The following is a 12,442-nucleotide window of genomic DNA, read 5'->3' as shown; positions in this document are numbered from 1 at the left end:
CTGAACATATGAACAAGGATTCAAAGTCTTGTAAAGAAGTCAAATTCTCATCTGTAGACTTTAACATTGACCGTCCTGAGTGTTCCTCAAGTTGTCCCAGAAAGCTCCGGACTAGCTCACTAAGTACCAAGCCAGCTACTGATCCTAAATTAGTTCTGTTATTTGATGGAAAGGACTGCAGTATTCCTGACTTGAAAATCTGGAGGCTTACATCATTTGTAATACTAGATGATAGTTTCATCTTCATACCATGTTTCAATGGTTAATCTTACAGATCATTTTTGGAATGTTTATTAACAAATTTATAGTGTCATTAACTTGATTCAGAAATGAATTAACAGTTATGTACACTTTAAATATATAAATATCACGAATCAGGAACAATAAAAAAGGAAGTACAGAGATCACATTTGTACAATACTGGAATATGTATAAAATATTTACAGAATTTAAAAAGTGGGAGAGCTTAATATAAACAACTTGTTCTCTTCATTCTTGATCCACCTGAGCAGCTTATTTATGTAGATGATGGCATTATGTTTAGTGACTAGAGGCTCCAGTGTTGCATACAGCTCAAACTCCTTCGTAACCTGAAAAGTAGTATTTGTTCATGTAAATCACTTCCGTCATATTCACTGCCATTTGACTAAGCTGTGCCTTTGCAAAGCTTAGCTTGCAAAACCAAAAGCAGTTGGTAATCATGTTCATATATATTTTCACTGCTACATTTATCAATCATGACTAACCCATCCCAGCAGTGTGTGTGTGTCCATGACCATGTACACCATCTTGAGTGGACGTGACACTGAGTGAACCCGATGGTGTAGCTGCTGGTACAGGCCAAACAGCTTCTGCTGCTGCTTTTGCGTATGGTACCTGCATCAGAAAATTGTCCTATTATACCAGTTTGGTGCAACACAATTCAATCCTTCACTGTTGGCTTAACCCCTTCACTCCGGCAACGCCGACGTCGGCGTCCGATGACATCACCGTATGGAAAGGGTTAGTCCTCTTCTAAACTTCTTAATCCTCTTCCATTTCCTCTTAATCTTAATCTTAATCCTCTTAAGAGGAAATGGAAGAGGTTTAAGAGGAATTTAGAGGAGGATTGAGAGATTTAGCAGAGGATTAATCCTCTTCCATTTCCTCTTGACCCTTTCCATACTGTGACACTGACGTCTGCGTTACGGATGGAAAGGGTTAAATTTACCAAATATCTCAGTGAACTTAAGAACACTTACGGAGCAGTATACTCAGGGCAAGTGAACTGTGCAGTGGTTTTTGACTTGTAGAGAAAATGTCTCAGCTCTGGGGCCCCAACAGCTCCCACGGTGTATGCTGAGCTACGTATGGCTGTGTTGATGCCCTCCAGACAGTGGTGTCTTCGCAACCTCTGTATAGGGTCAAGATTGATGGATCAAGTCTCCTATAATTTCTAGATATTTTTATGAATTCCAAAACTCATTTGTCTAAATGTTTAACCATTCAGTGTCTAGTCATTTTTTATTTCTGGTTTCTAAAGAGTATTGAAAACTTCCGAAGACTTATTAGCTGATTACAAAATTGTTGGATGCTTAAACAAAAATGGATAACTAACAACAGTTACAACATACATCAACAATCTTCTGCTTGGCTTCAGACAGCGTGAAGAATTGCTCTCTGTCCACAGACAGCAACAGCAGACAAGCCTCACAATCATCAGCCAGATATGACACATGGCCATACAGGTAACCACTAAAAAAAATGAAAAATAGGTCATGACATACATGTACAGTAGATGTACAAGTACTACACTGGAGGTATGCAAATGAGACACTAAATTCACTAAAATGCCTTTGGAAATGTAAAAGACTTTGATGAACATAAGTATGATTGTTAAGATAAGAATAAAAATATTGTTTTCTTTGGTCAACTCTGATGTAGTATGGATTGGATTCTAAGCTGGTTCTGGCAGATGATGAGGCCAAACACAAGGTTCTGAGGAGGGATAACTTATTAGAGACTGTCCTGTGATCACAGACTTTACAATCTAAAGCCATGCATTTTGCATGAACTATTGTAATTCTGAAATACTGAATCAAGTGCAAATATGGAAGTTGGTTCGCTTAAATTCAAACCAAATCATTAGGAGAATAGCAGCTGTAAAAATGTGATTCCTTGGAAGAATGCTAATAGTTTACTAGACAGTTCAGGTTGCAAATAAAGCACTGGAAAGAGCAGGAACTGAGAAGTGAATCAGAGGACAGCTGAAGTTTGTGGGTTATGGCATAGGCTTGAGAGTGACTGCTGGGGAGAGTGAAAGAAGTTGCACCAAGAGGAAAACAAAGAATGAAGTTTATGGACCAGTCTCTTGGATGATAATAGCAGAGGAAGGAGTGGCAGATCTCACAAGAATGGCATATAAAAGGAACAGATGACACTCCATGATCACTGGCACCATTTGACTGGCACCCTGGTAAGGTAAAGTAAGGTATTTATCACCTCCATAAAAACATGTGTCATGCCCCGGGAGCTTCATTTTTCTCTTTTCTATTTTCTTTTCTTCAACACGTCCTCTGCGTGTATCGAAACACACGAGAAATTAATCAAGACCAGGAGAGGGTATTCGCCGGCTGCCTGGGATTGAACCTGCGACCAGCGTGACGGGAGAGCCACTCCTTACAGAGTCGGCCAAAGAGGTACCCCGCTGGCTAAGTGGGTTATGGGAGGCTCGTTCATCAGGCATAGTCGCCGCACTACACATGTTCAAACTTACTTTGGGTCAAACTTTGGCAGACAGATGGGCATCCAGTTTTCACTTGTCTTCAAAGACTCTGTGGCATTGACAAGATTGAAGAGGAGGTGAAGATCAGCAGGATGCAGGAGGAACTTCTTCATTCTCACCAGAGAGATGAGCTGGTTCTGGCAGATGATGAGGCCAAACACAAGGTTCTAAGGAAGGATAACTTATTAGAGATTGTGTCCCATGATCACAGACTTTACAAACTAAAGCCATGCATTTCAGATGAACTATTATAATTCTGAAATATTGAATTAAGTGCAAATATGGATGTTGGGTTGCTTAATTTATACAATGGCTTTTTCCAGCAGTGACTGTTGAAAGATGAAGCTGTATCACCAACAGAAACCTAGAACATCATTAGTTTGGAGTTGTCACCCACATAAACTTGGTACTCACTTTGATTTTGGAGCAGTACTGTATGATGGTCTGTGTGATGGTGTCTCGTGTTGCAGTGGCAAGGGGGAGGCATTGGACACCTCCCAACAGGAAGGAAGGGTGCGAGTCCAGCATGTTGAGAAGGTTGTCAAGTAGCCGTTCTGTTCCCCCCAGCAAGTGTCGGAAGTCATAATTCCGCCTCTTTTCAAACATGCGTGTGAGTGCCGATGCTGTGAGCACACTGACTATCTGGTTGTGAATGTATCTGTAGGAGATTAACAATAAATGTGATCCCAGGAACAACAGTGTTGTAAGTCTTCAGGTGATTTAAAGGTTCAGAGGTACTATAAATTTTAAAGACTGGGGGTCATCAAACTTGTGCTATCCCAACAAGACAAAGAATGTAGGACGCCTTAGAGGATGTGTTTGGATGTCTTTCAAGGAGCACACACACACTACTAGAGTGATGAGTAAGCAATAACTGTGTCAAGAACCCTTACAAATGAAGGAACCTTACATGAGATCCAAGAGAAAGATTGCCATGTGAGAAATGCATATAAAATCTCATACAATATCTTTAGCTGTCAGTGAGTTCCATAAATTGAGAGACTCTGTTATGATAGCCCTGAAGCCTTACTTGAGAAGAATAAGGTGGGGATGACCTCCCAAGATATTAGAAGCCTTATATGAATTGCAGGGTGAGTTTTAATAAAACAAAGCACACATGGTCTTTACAAGTTTTAGGTACACTACAGATTCACTCTTAAGACAAACCCACAAGGACTAGACAACCTCCCTCTGAATGACGTATGACTATTCATTATAGATCTATCACCATTTTCACTTATTACTCTCTGATACTAATTATAAATGAAAACAATATGCAAAGAAAAATAATCCTCTCTGAAGTCTTACGTGAGCTGCATGATGAGCTGAGGGATGCTGGCTACTGAGTGAGAGACAGCCACCAAGATGAGGGGCGACTTTACCAAAAACACAAACTTGTGGTCCCCAGCAACGATGCACCTGATTATATCCTCTCCATCCGCCACAAATGAGACCAGCGCTTGCATCAGGCCAAAGAGAGTAACCAGCCGATCCTCTTTACCATACCTGAAGGAAAGAAAATGTCATGAAATAGTAGGGTAGGCGGTGGCTGAACAGAGTTCAATCCCCGACCGGTGCCATCAAGCTGGGATTTTTTCAGCCGCTGCCAAGTGGCTTAAAACTACCCACATGCTGTCCAGAAGACCACCTATCAACCCGGGCTCAAGATTCTAGGATTAAAGATGAGCTCTGGGAGGGCAGCATGAGCCAATGCAAGATGGCACCACTATAAACATTCGCTTGCGCCAGAGTGGGCTGGGCCGACCATCAGGACCCACTAGGAAGAAGCCTTGGACTGACCATCAGGATCCACCGGGAAGAAGCCTACCAGTGCAATAGGCCAAGACGTAAAAAAAATAAAAAAAAATAAATAAAAAAAATAAGAAATCACAATAAATGTTTTAGGCAAGATAATGAAGAAGGAAAGAAAACAAAAACCACCACAAATGATGATGAAACAACAAGAATAGAAGAAAAATGAGGAATGGTTGAACAAGGAAACTATAAGACACTGAGACAAGATGAAAAGATTAGGACAGGAAGATGTAAAGGTCAGACACAAATAAGATGGGAGAGGAAGAAGGCATATTAAATAAAAAAGTAAAAAATTGGGAAAAAGCAGACAAGAAGGTAAAACATATGCACACACTGACAAATCCATACCTGGTGTATATGGGTTTTCCAGATTCGCTCAGAATGAAGACATGTTTCTCCTTCTGTATCCACTCTGGACTGTGCAAATACTCCTCATCCACACAATCCTCCTCCTCCCCATCCTCTGCTTCTACCGCAGCCTCCTCGGACACCTTAGTTTCCTCTGTTACTGAGACATTACCCATGCCGCCCACCAGCTCATTATCCTGTGTGGAAAAAATGTTAAGAATCAGAAAATGTACAAACCCTTGTCTTCTCATCACATTAATGTGTTCCAGGAACCACTAACCCTCACAGACAGTACAAAGATAATAAAATATGCAACCTAACAAATAGTAACCTATCAGCTAATGCTCATACCATCTGCTAAAATAGCTAAATATTGCTGCTAATTTAATTAAAAATTTGGATAATCAAATTAACTGCATACAGTTATTACTTATGGCTTTCATAAAATCATTGACTTACTGCAAAGTACTGTCTACTCATGTCCATAAAACACCCAAAATCAGGGGTCAAGATGGAGAGAGTGGTTAGCAGGGGGGTCGAGGGGGGCAAAGCCCCCCTGTTAGCAAGTCGTAAAGTTCAGTTGTAGTAGTTTAAATATGCTCCCCCACCCAAATACCCCGACTTCCCAAGGGTCCCCCAAGATCGTTGGGGAAAGGGGATTAATTCGGCTTCTTTACTTTTTTCCCCAGTAGGAAGTGGAGATAGGTTACTATCCATGAGGTCAATGGAGGCAGAGACCCCAGTAGAGAAGCTAGATTATATAAATTTAATTTAGGCTCTGTTATGCAGAATGGCTTTATCATAACACGGAGAAACACCTTTATGATGACTCTCCTGGACCAAGTAAGCATGCCGAAGAAATCAAAATATTTACCTAAAGTGCTATTCATCACTTTCTATAACAAATTACTAACTTGATTGGAACTACTGTGTAGTGATGTTAGTATTTTTTGACATTTTTATCTTCTGGCCTATAGCCCCCGTAGGCTTTCTTTAGGGGCCTGGTGGTCGGCTCAAGCCCATCATGGTGCAGGCAAGTGTTTATAGTGGCGCCATCTATTCTTGGCTCATGCTGCCCCCCAGAGCTCATTCTTGATTCACCTGGACAGTTGCTCTAGAGTCCAGGGTGATGGGTGGTCTTCAGGACAGCATGTGGGTAGTCTTAGGCCACTCGGCAGTGACAGAAAAATCCCAAGTGGTAGCGGCAGATTGGAACCCGCACTGTCCAGAACACTGCGAACATGCAACTGGCACACTAACCACTCAGCCACCGCAGTGATAGGTTACCATTTCAGCAGTGGCAGGTTAATATTTTAGTAGCAATAGGTTACTATTCAGTAGGATGACATGGGGTTCTTTATAAGATAAGGCAGCATGGCAGGGTGTAGGTTATACAATAATTGTTAAATATTTATTTTCAAAAATATCTGGAATGATAGCCTTAACCCTTTCATTGCTGAGCGCTCGCAACGAGACTATCCCCTCAGGCGCGCTCGGGCACCCCATCGGGGGAAGGGGATCTCTTTTAACCACTATATTTCAAAAACTATTCACCACAGCTACAAAACAAAAACACCATTGGAAAGAGGAGGCCAAGATCTATAAGATTTGGTTAGGTAAGCCTCTCCTGCAAATGTACAGGCATGTTCAGGGGGTGTTTTTTGCTGTGAGTGCGATTGGCGGTCGTAGCAAGCTTTTAGCACCACCAGCAAGTGACGCTAGTGCTCGCTCTTTTAACCTCTGTATCTCAAAAACTATTCATCACAGCTAAAAAACGAAAACACCATTGGAAAGAGAAGGCCAAGATCTATACGATATGGTAATGTAAGCCTCTCCTGCGAAAGTACAGGTACATTCAGGGGGTGTTACCTGTGAAGATGTACATTTATACGTGCGTGACGGTCAGCCGTAAGGCAACTACTGTAGATCTCTTGATGATGGGGTACTGGCAGGGCAGTATTTCCAACTGCAAAATTTACAACTATTTGGTCAAAATATCAGTCATGTGATAGGTGAAGCTATGCAAAAATGTCGCTATATTGGACAACATCCACCAGTTGCTTGTCAGTAGATTTTCCGCGCTGGGCTGACATGATTTTCCACCAAATTTAGTGGAGAACCCACTCAATTGGCAATCCTGTGTTGTGAGTAATATTGTTGGAACACCCTCATACACGGGAGATTTGAGTGTGGCTGGAGCTTGCAGCGAGCGTTTATCACCACCAGCAAATACGCCTAACGCTCGCTGCGAGCGTTTAGCCATGAAAGGGTTAATTGGGGTTGTGTGTTTTCAAATATTTGTTTCCTCTCACGGCAGGTTGCTAGCAGCACGGGGAAATTTCCCCAAGTTGGGAAAAAGGTAAATATGGAGATTCACTACGCACCTCCAATATTGCCCCCATAAGAATACCCTTTCCAAGGTCTCACATACCTTTTTTCTTTTCTTTCTTTTTTTTCTTTTTTTTTTTTTTTTACATCTTCGCCTCCGGCACCAGTAGGCTTGTTTTTGGAGGGGCCTGATGGTATGGCCCAGCCCGTTGTGGCGCAGGCCAGTGCCTATAGTGGCGCCATCTTGCGTTTGCTCATGCTACCCTCCCGGAGCTCATCTTTAATCCTAGAATCTAAAGTCCGGGTTGATAGGTGGTCTTCTGGACAGCATGTGGGTATTTTTTTTTAAGCCACTCAGCGACAGCTGAAAAATCCCAGCTTGGTGGCACCGGGCAGGGATTGAACTCACGTCGTCCTGAACGCGGTGCCTGGGCAGTGCGCACCGGATAGGGTGGACTCCTGTAGGTGTCCCCATCTGTGCCTCTACGGGCTCTTTCAAATGGTTATATTTTATTTTTGGATTTTCAGGGTGTTGGCCCTGAGGGAGTAAGCCGTTACAAAGGCTGTAGTTGGATCCGAAAGGGACAACTACCTCCCGAACCAAGACCAAGTCACGCTATCCACTCAGCCACCGCCTCCCCTACTTCTCTAGTTTTACTGGCACATCATACATGTCGAGTGGGGGGGTCCAGAAGGGGCTGTGGCCCCCTTGGTTAGGAGGGGGGTCGAGAGGGGCAAAGACCCCCTGTTGGAGGTAAGGTTATGATGGAAAATTTGATTGTAGTAGTTTAAATATGCTCCCCCACCCAAAAGAAAACGATTTCCCACGGGTCCCCCAAGATCATTAGGGGAAGGGGATTAGGGCTTTTTCTTTACTTTTAAGTACTTGCGCTTTCATATTATGGTTGAGGGACATGGATTTCATCCCTTAACTATAATATGGAGGCAAAATACTGTATTTTGGAGACGTGGAGTCAATCTCCACAATTACCCCTTAGCAAGGGGGGAGGGGAGCTAAGCCCCCCATTAGAAGAGGGGATCGAGGGGGACGTAGCACTCCCGTTAGCAGTTAGGTTATAAAGTTCGGTTGGAGTAGTTTAAATATATTTGGTATTATTCTAGTGTTTGCCCATACTCACCCCTCGCAACCAAAATTGGCTAGGGGACCATTGAGACTTCGGGGCTTCGTGGTAAACATGAAATGCGTCGCAAATGCATAGTTTTTGAGTTAAGGGGGGGGTTGAAAAATACCCTAGATGTAGAGAAATTCCTTACAATTACTTAGATGTAGGGAAATTTCATACATTCCTTTTTTTTTTTTTACAACGTAGGGAAATTTCATACAATCCGTTTTTTTTTTTACAACGTACGGAAACCATGCAATTTCACTCACTCTCCATATCAAAGGGGGGTTCAAGGGGGGCGAAGCCCCCCATTACAGCACTAAGGTCATAATGAAGCATCTAAACGGTAAGCAATTTCCGTCATAGGAATCTTGCAACTTTCATATACGACAATGTATTCATTTACTGGTAGCACGTACCAACGCGTGAAGCAGGTTTGGTATCACGTACCAACGCGTGAAGCAGGTTCGAACGCAGGTTACTTGTGTTCAATGTCCCTCAGTTAGCTGTTAGGTCGTAAAGTTCGGTTGGGGTACTTTAAGGGGGGGGGGGGTCCAGAGGGGGCGCAGCCCCCCCTTCGTTAGCAGGGGGGTCGAGGGGGGCAAAGCCCCCCCGTTAGCAAGTCGTAATGTCCGGTTGTAGTAGTTTAAATATGCTCCCCCACCCAAATACCCCGACTTCCCGAGGGTCCCCCAAGATCGTTGGGGGAAGGGGATTAATTCGGCTTCTTCTTTACTTTTAAGTACTTCCGCCTTCATATTATGGTTGAGGGACATGTATTTTGTTTTTAACTATGATATATGGATGCGTATTATCGTATTCTGGAGGCGCGGAGTCAATATCCACAATCACCTTGTATACTGGGAATACGAACCCGTGAAGCAGATCCTAAATGCGGTCAGTAAGGATTCACGTGTTCAAACAGCTCGAGCAGGAGGTTCGAGAGCCTTCATTTGCTCTAGAACCCGCAGTACTGTTTAAGGTTGGAAGGATCACGGGTAGCCGGTGGTTTTGCCTGTGTCAGTGATAAACAATGAAGATACACTGTGTTTGGTGCCACGGACTCTACTTGGAGGACAGAAACCTTGTGATGAGGTGACAACCTACAAGAGAGAGAAGGTATGAGTGTGGTGTAGGCGGTTTATGTGAGTGCAGATGGCCTCCGGCGGTTTGCATCCTGTAAGTATGTGTGTGGGTCAATGTCAATGTAAGTGTATGTGATGTACAGAATTTTAAGTGTGTGCTTGTCTGCACATGTGAAGAGGTTACATATTAATCTGTTGTTTGATCTGTGTTGTGATGCCTGGTGTTCAAGTTCATTGTTTATAATGAACCGAGCCACCTTGGTGTTGATTAGTGCTAACTTATAAATGATTGTGTGTGTGTAAGGATCCCACACCGCAGAGCAGCATGCTAGTGTTGGTCTCACAAGTGTGTTCTTCATCAGCGCTTATTTGTCTCCAGCCCTTAAGCCTGCGTCAAGTGAGAACCTATTACCCTGGGACACAGGCAAGTATCTAGTGTCTAAGTTAAAAGAATTTCCTTTCCCGGAAAACCCATTTATCCATCAGCCTGATAGGGAAGATGAACAGGTGGTGTGCCATCTGCCTAGGCTGGGCCTATGAATTTTAGAGTACAAGAGTCGACATTAAGATGGTACAGCAAGACACAGAAGCTAGAGGGAGTAGACTGGCATGTAGGAGACTGGGGGAGCAAGCTGATGGTTAAAGCAAGAACAAGAACCCCGCAGCTAAATGGAAGGAACAGGGACGGGGGAAACCAGAACTGTAGTTGTAGGACAGGGGAGAAAGAATCTGTGGAACACCTAATAGTAGAATGCAGCAACTATGAGAGGGGAGTTATTAGTAGCACCAGGGAGGAGTGGGCTAAGAGGCTAGAGGAGGACAACGGGGCCATCGCACGGAAAAAAAGGGCACAGATGCTTGAATAAGTGCAGGATAAGCAATATCAGTAAGTTATTCCAGCAACAAACTGAAAAGTAAAGTGCGATACTGTATTGCAGTGAAGAAAAATTAAGCTACACAGCACAATTGATAGGAAAAGTGTGCGAATAAACAGAAGAGACGCCCGAGAGGAGGAGGACCTAAGGAGCGATACAGGTTTTGTGTCTAATGGGAGACGCTACAGACGGCCAGGTGACACGAATGCGATAAACAGGGTCCTCGCAGGCAGGTGTGGTGCTGGCGGCCTCTGTATGGCTGTATGGAGACAAAAAGTTGGCTGTATGGCGAGAAAAGTTACCAGGCAGAAGTGTAAAGATTACCGAAGCGTTCCCTACCTCCTCCTGCTGCACCTTCCTGAGGGGGGAGTCCGGCCCGTCCTCGCCGCCGCTGAACTGCGTGTCCAGGTCGTGGTTGCACTCCTCGAAGCTGTCCGTGTTGACCAGCATGACCTCCCCGCTGATCCCCGGCGTGTCGTCCTTCAGCTCGTCGCCCACCGCCTCGCCCACGGGCAGGGAGGCGGCGACCGCTGCCCCGCCGTCCGCCATCACGCTCCTGTCACTCCCAGGCCCGGCGCTTGTCAGACTCGGCGCAAGGCTCACCCAAGGCACCCACTGTTCTCAGGGGAAAACTTTGTGCACTGTATATGTATTTATGATTTGACGTTTGTTTGTCAGTATTTCAAGGGGGTGAGATGAGGTGCCGAAAGCTCTAATAGTCTAATACATGATTGTTGCATTCATCCACCATTGCAAGGCTCACCCAAGGCATCCACTGTTCTCATGGGAAAACTTTGTGCACTGTATATATATTTATGATTTGACGTTTGTTTGTCAATATTTCAAGGGGGTGAGATGAGGTGCCGAAAGCTCTAATAGTCTAATACATGATTGTTGCATTCATCCACCATTGCAAGGCTCATCCAAGGCATCCACTGTTCTCATGGGAAAACTTTGTGCACTGTATATATTATTTTTTTATGATTTGACGTTTGTTTGTCAATATTTCAAAGGGGTGAGATGAGGTGCCGAAAGCTCTAATAGTCTAATACATGATTGTTGCATTCATCCACCACTGCAAGGCTCACCCAAGGCATCCACTGTTCACATGGGAAAACTTTATGCACTGTATATATTATTTTTTTATGATTTGACGTTTGTTTGTCAATAATTCAAGGGGGTGAGATGTGGTGCCGAAAGCTCCAATAGTCTAATACACGACTGTTGCATTCATCCACCACTGCAAGGCTCACCCAAGGCATCCACTGTTCTCATGGGAAAACTTTGTGCACTGTATATATTATTTTTTTATGATTTGACGTTTGTTTGTCAATATTTCATGGGGGTGAGATGAGTTTCCGAAATAATACTTGTCAGCAAAACACTCATCCACCACTGCAAGGCTCACTCAAGGCATCCACTGTTCTCAGGGAAAAACTCTGTGCATTGTATATAGTTATGATTTGACGTTTGTTTGTCAATATTTCAAGGTGGTGAGATGAGTTGCCGAAAGCTCCAATAGTCTAATACGTGATTGAGTGCAATTAAACTGTAATGCTTCTCAGCAAAACACTCATTCACCACTTCAAGGCTCACCCAAGGCATCCACTGTTCTCAGGGAAAACTCTGTGCATTGTATATATTTATGATTTGACGTTTGTTTGTCAATATTTCAAGGGGGTGAGATGAGGTGCCGAAAGCTCTTATAGTCTAATACATGATTGTTGTACTCATCCACCACTGCAAGGCTCACCCAAGGCATCTATACTGTTCTCAGGGAAAAACTCTGTGCACTGTATATATATGCTTTGCTGTTTGTCAATATTTCGAGTGTGAGGTGATCGAGTCGCCGAAACCTCTATTTATTTATCTATTTATTTTTACAGGAAAGGAAGCAGCTCAAGACCAAAAAAAAAAAAAGTAGCAACGAGAAAAAAGTCCGCTAAACACTACCCATATATAAAAAAAAAAGAGTTCAGAGGAGTGGTCAAAAGATAAGTCAATTTCGGGAGGAAAGGCGTCTCGGCATACCTCCATGGTAAACACTCCTCTTGAAAGAGTAATACTTGATTGAGTGTACAGCGAAACACTATAAAAAGGGAA

The 12,442-nt window shown here is 43.5% G+C and overlaps 1 protein-coding gene across 2 annotated transcripts; it reads right to left on the bottom strand.

The window, feature by feature from the left end:
- Nucleotides 1-275: 275 nt before the first annotated feature.
- Nucleotides 276-10,957, bottom strand: LOC126983193 (vacuolar fusion protein MON1 homolog A-like). 2 transcript variants are annotated; one of them, XM_050835769.1, is made up of 9 exons: nt 10,679-10,954; nt 4,928-5,124; nt 4,073-4,270; nt 3,179-3,422; nt 2,756-2,931; nt 1,614-1,734; nt 1,242-1,393; nt 747-876; nt 276-590 (listed from the first exon to the last, which is right to left on the bottom strand). In XM_050835769.1, the coding sequence occupies exons 1-9, from the start codon at nt 10,886-10,888 to the stop codon at nt 450-452; spliced, it is 1,569 nt and encodes a 522-aa protein (XP_050691726.1). In that variant the 5' UTR covers nt 10,889-10,954; the 3' UTR covers nt 276-449. The 2 variants fall into 2 exon arrangements, with proteins under 2 accessions (XP_050691726.1, XP_050691727.1); XM_050835770.1 differs by lacking the exons at nt 276-590; nt 747-876; nt 1,242-1,393; nt 1,614-1,734; nt 2,756-2,931 and adding an exon at nt 1,894-1,977 and having other exon boundaries at nt 10,679-10,957.
- Between the last annotated feature and the right edge of the window lie 1,485 nt (nt 10,958-12,442).

Source organism: Eriocheir sinensis, chromosome 53 (genome assembly GCF_024679095.1).
Source record: "Eriocheir sinensis breed Jianghai 21 chromosome 53, ASM2467909v1, whole genome shotgun sequence".
Taxonomy (NCBI): Eukaryota; Metazoa; Arthropoda; class Malacostraca; order Decapoda; family Varunidae; genus Eriocheir; species Eriocheir sinensis.
Note: the sequence above shows the minus strand (reverse complement) of the source record. Positions and strands in the feature narration are given on the sequence as shown.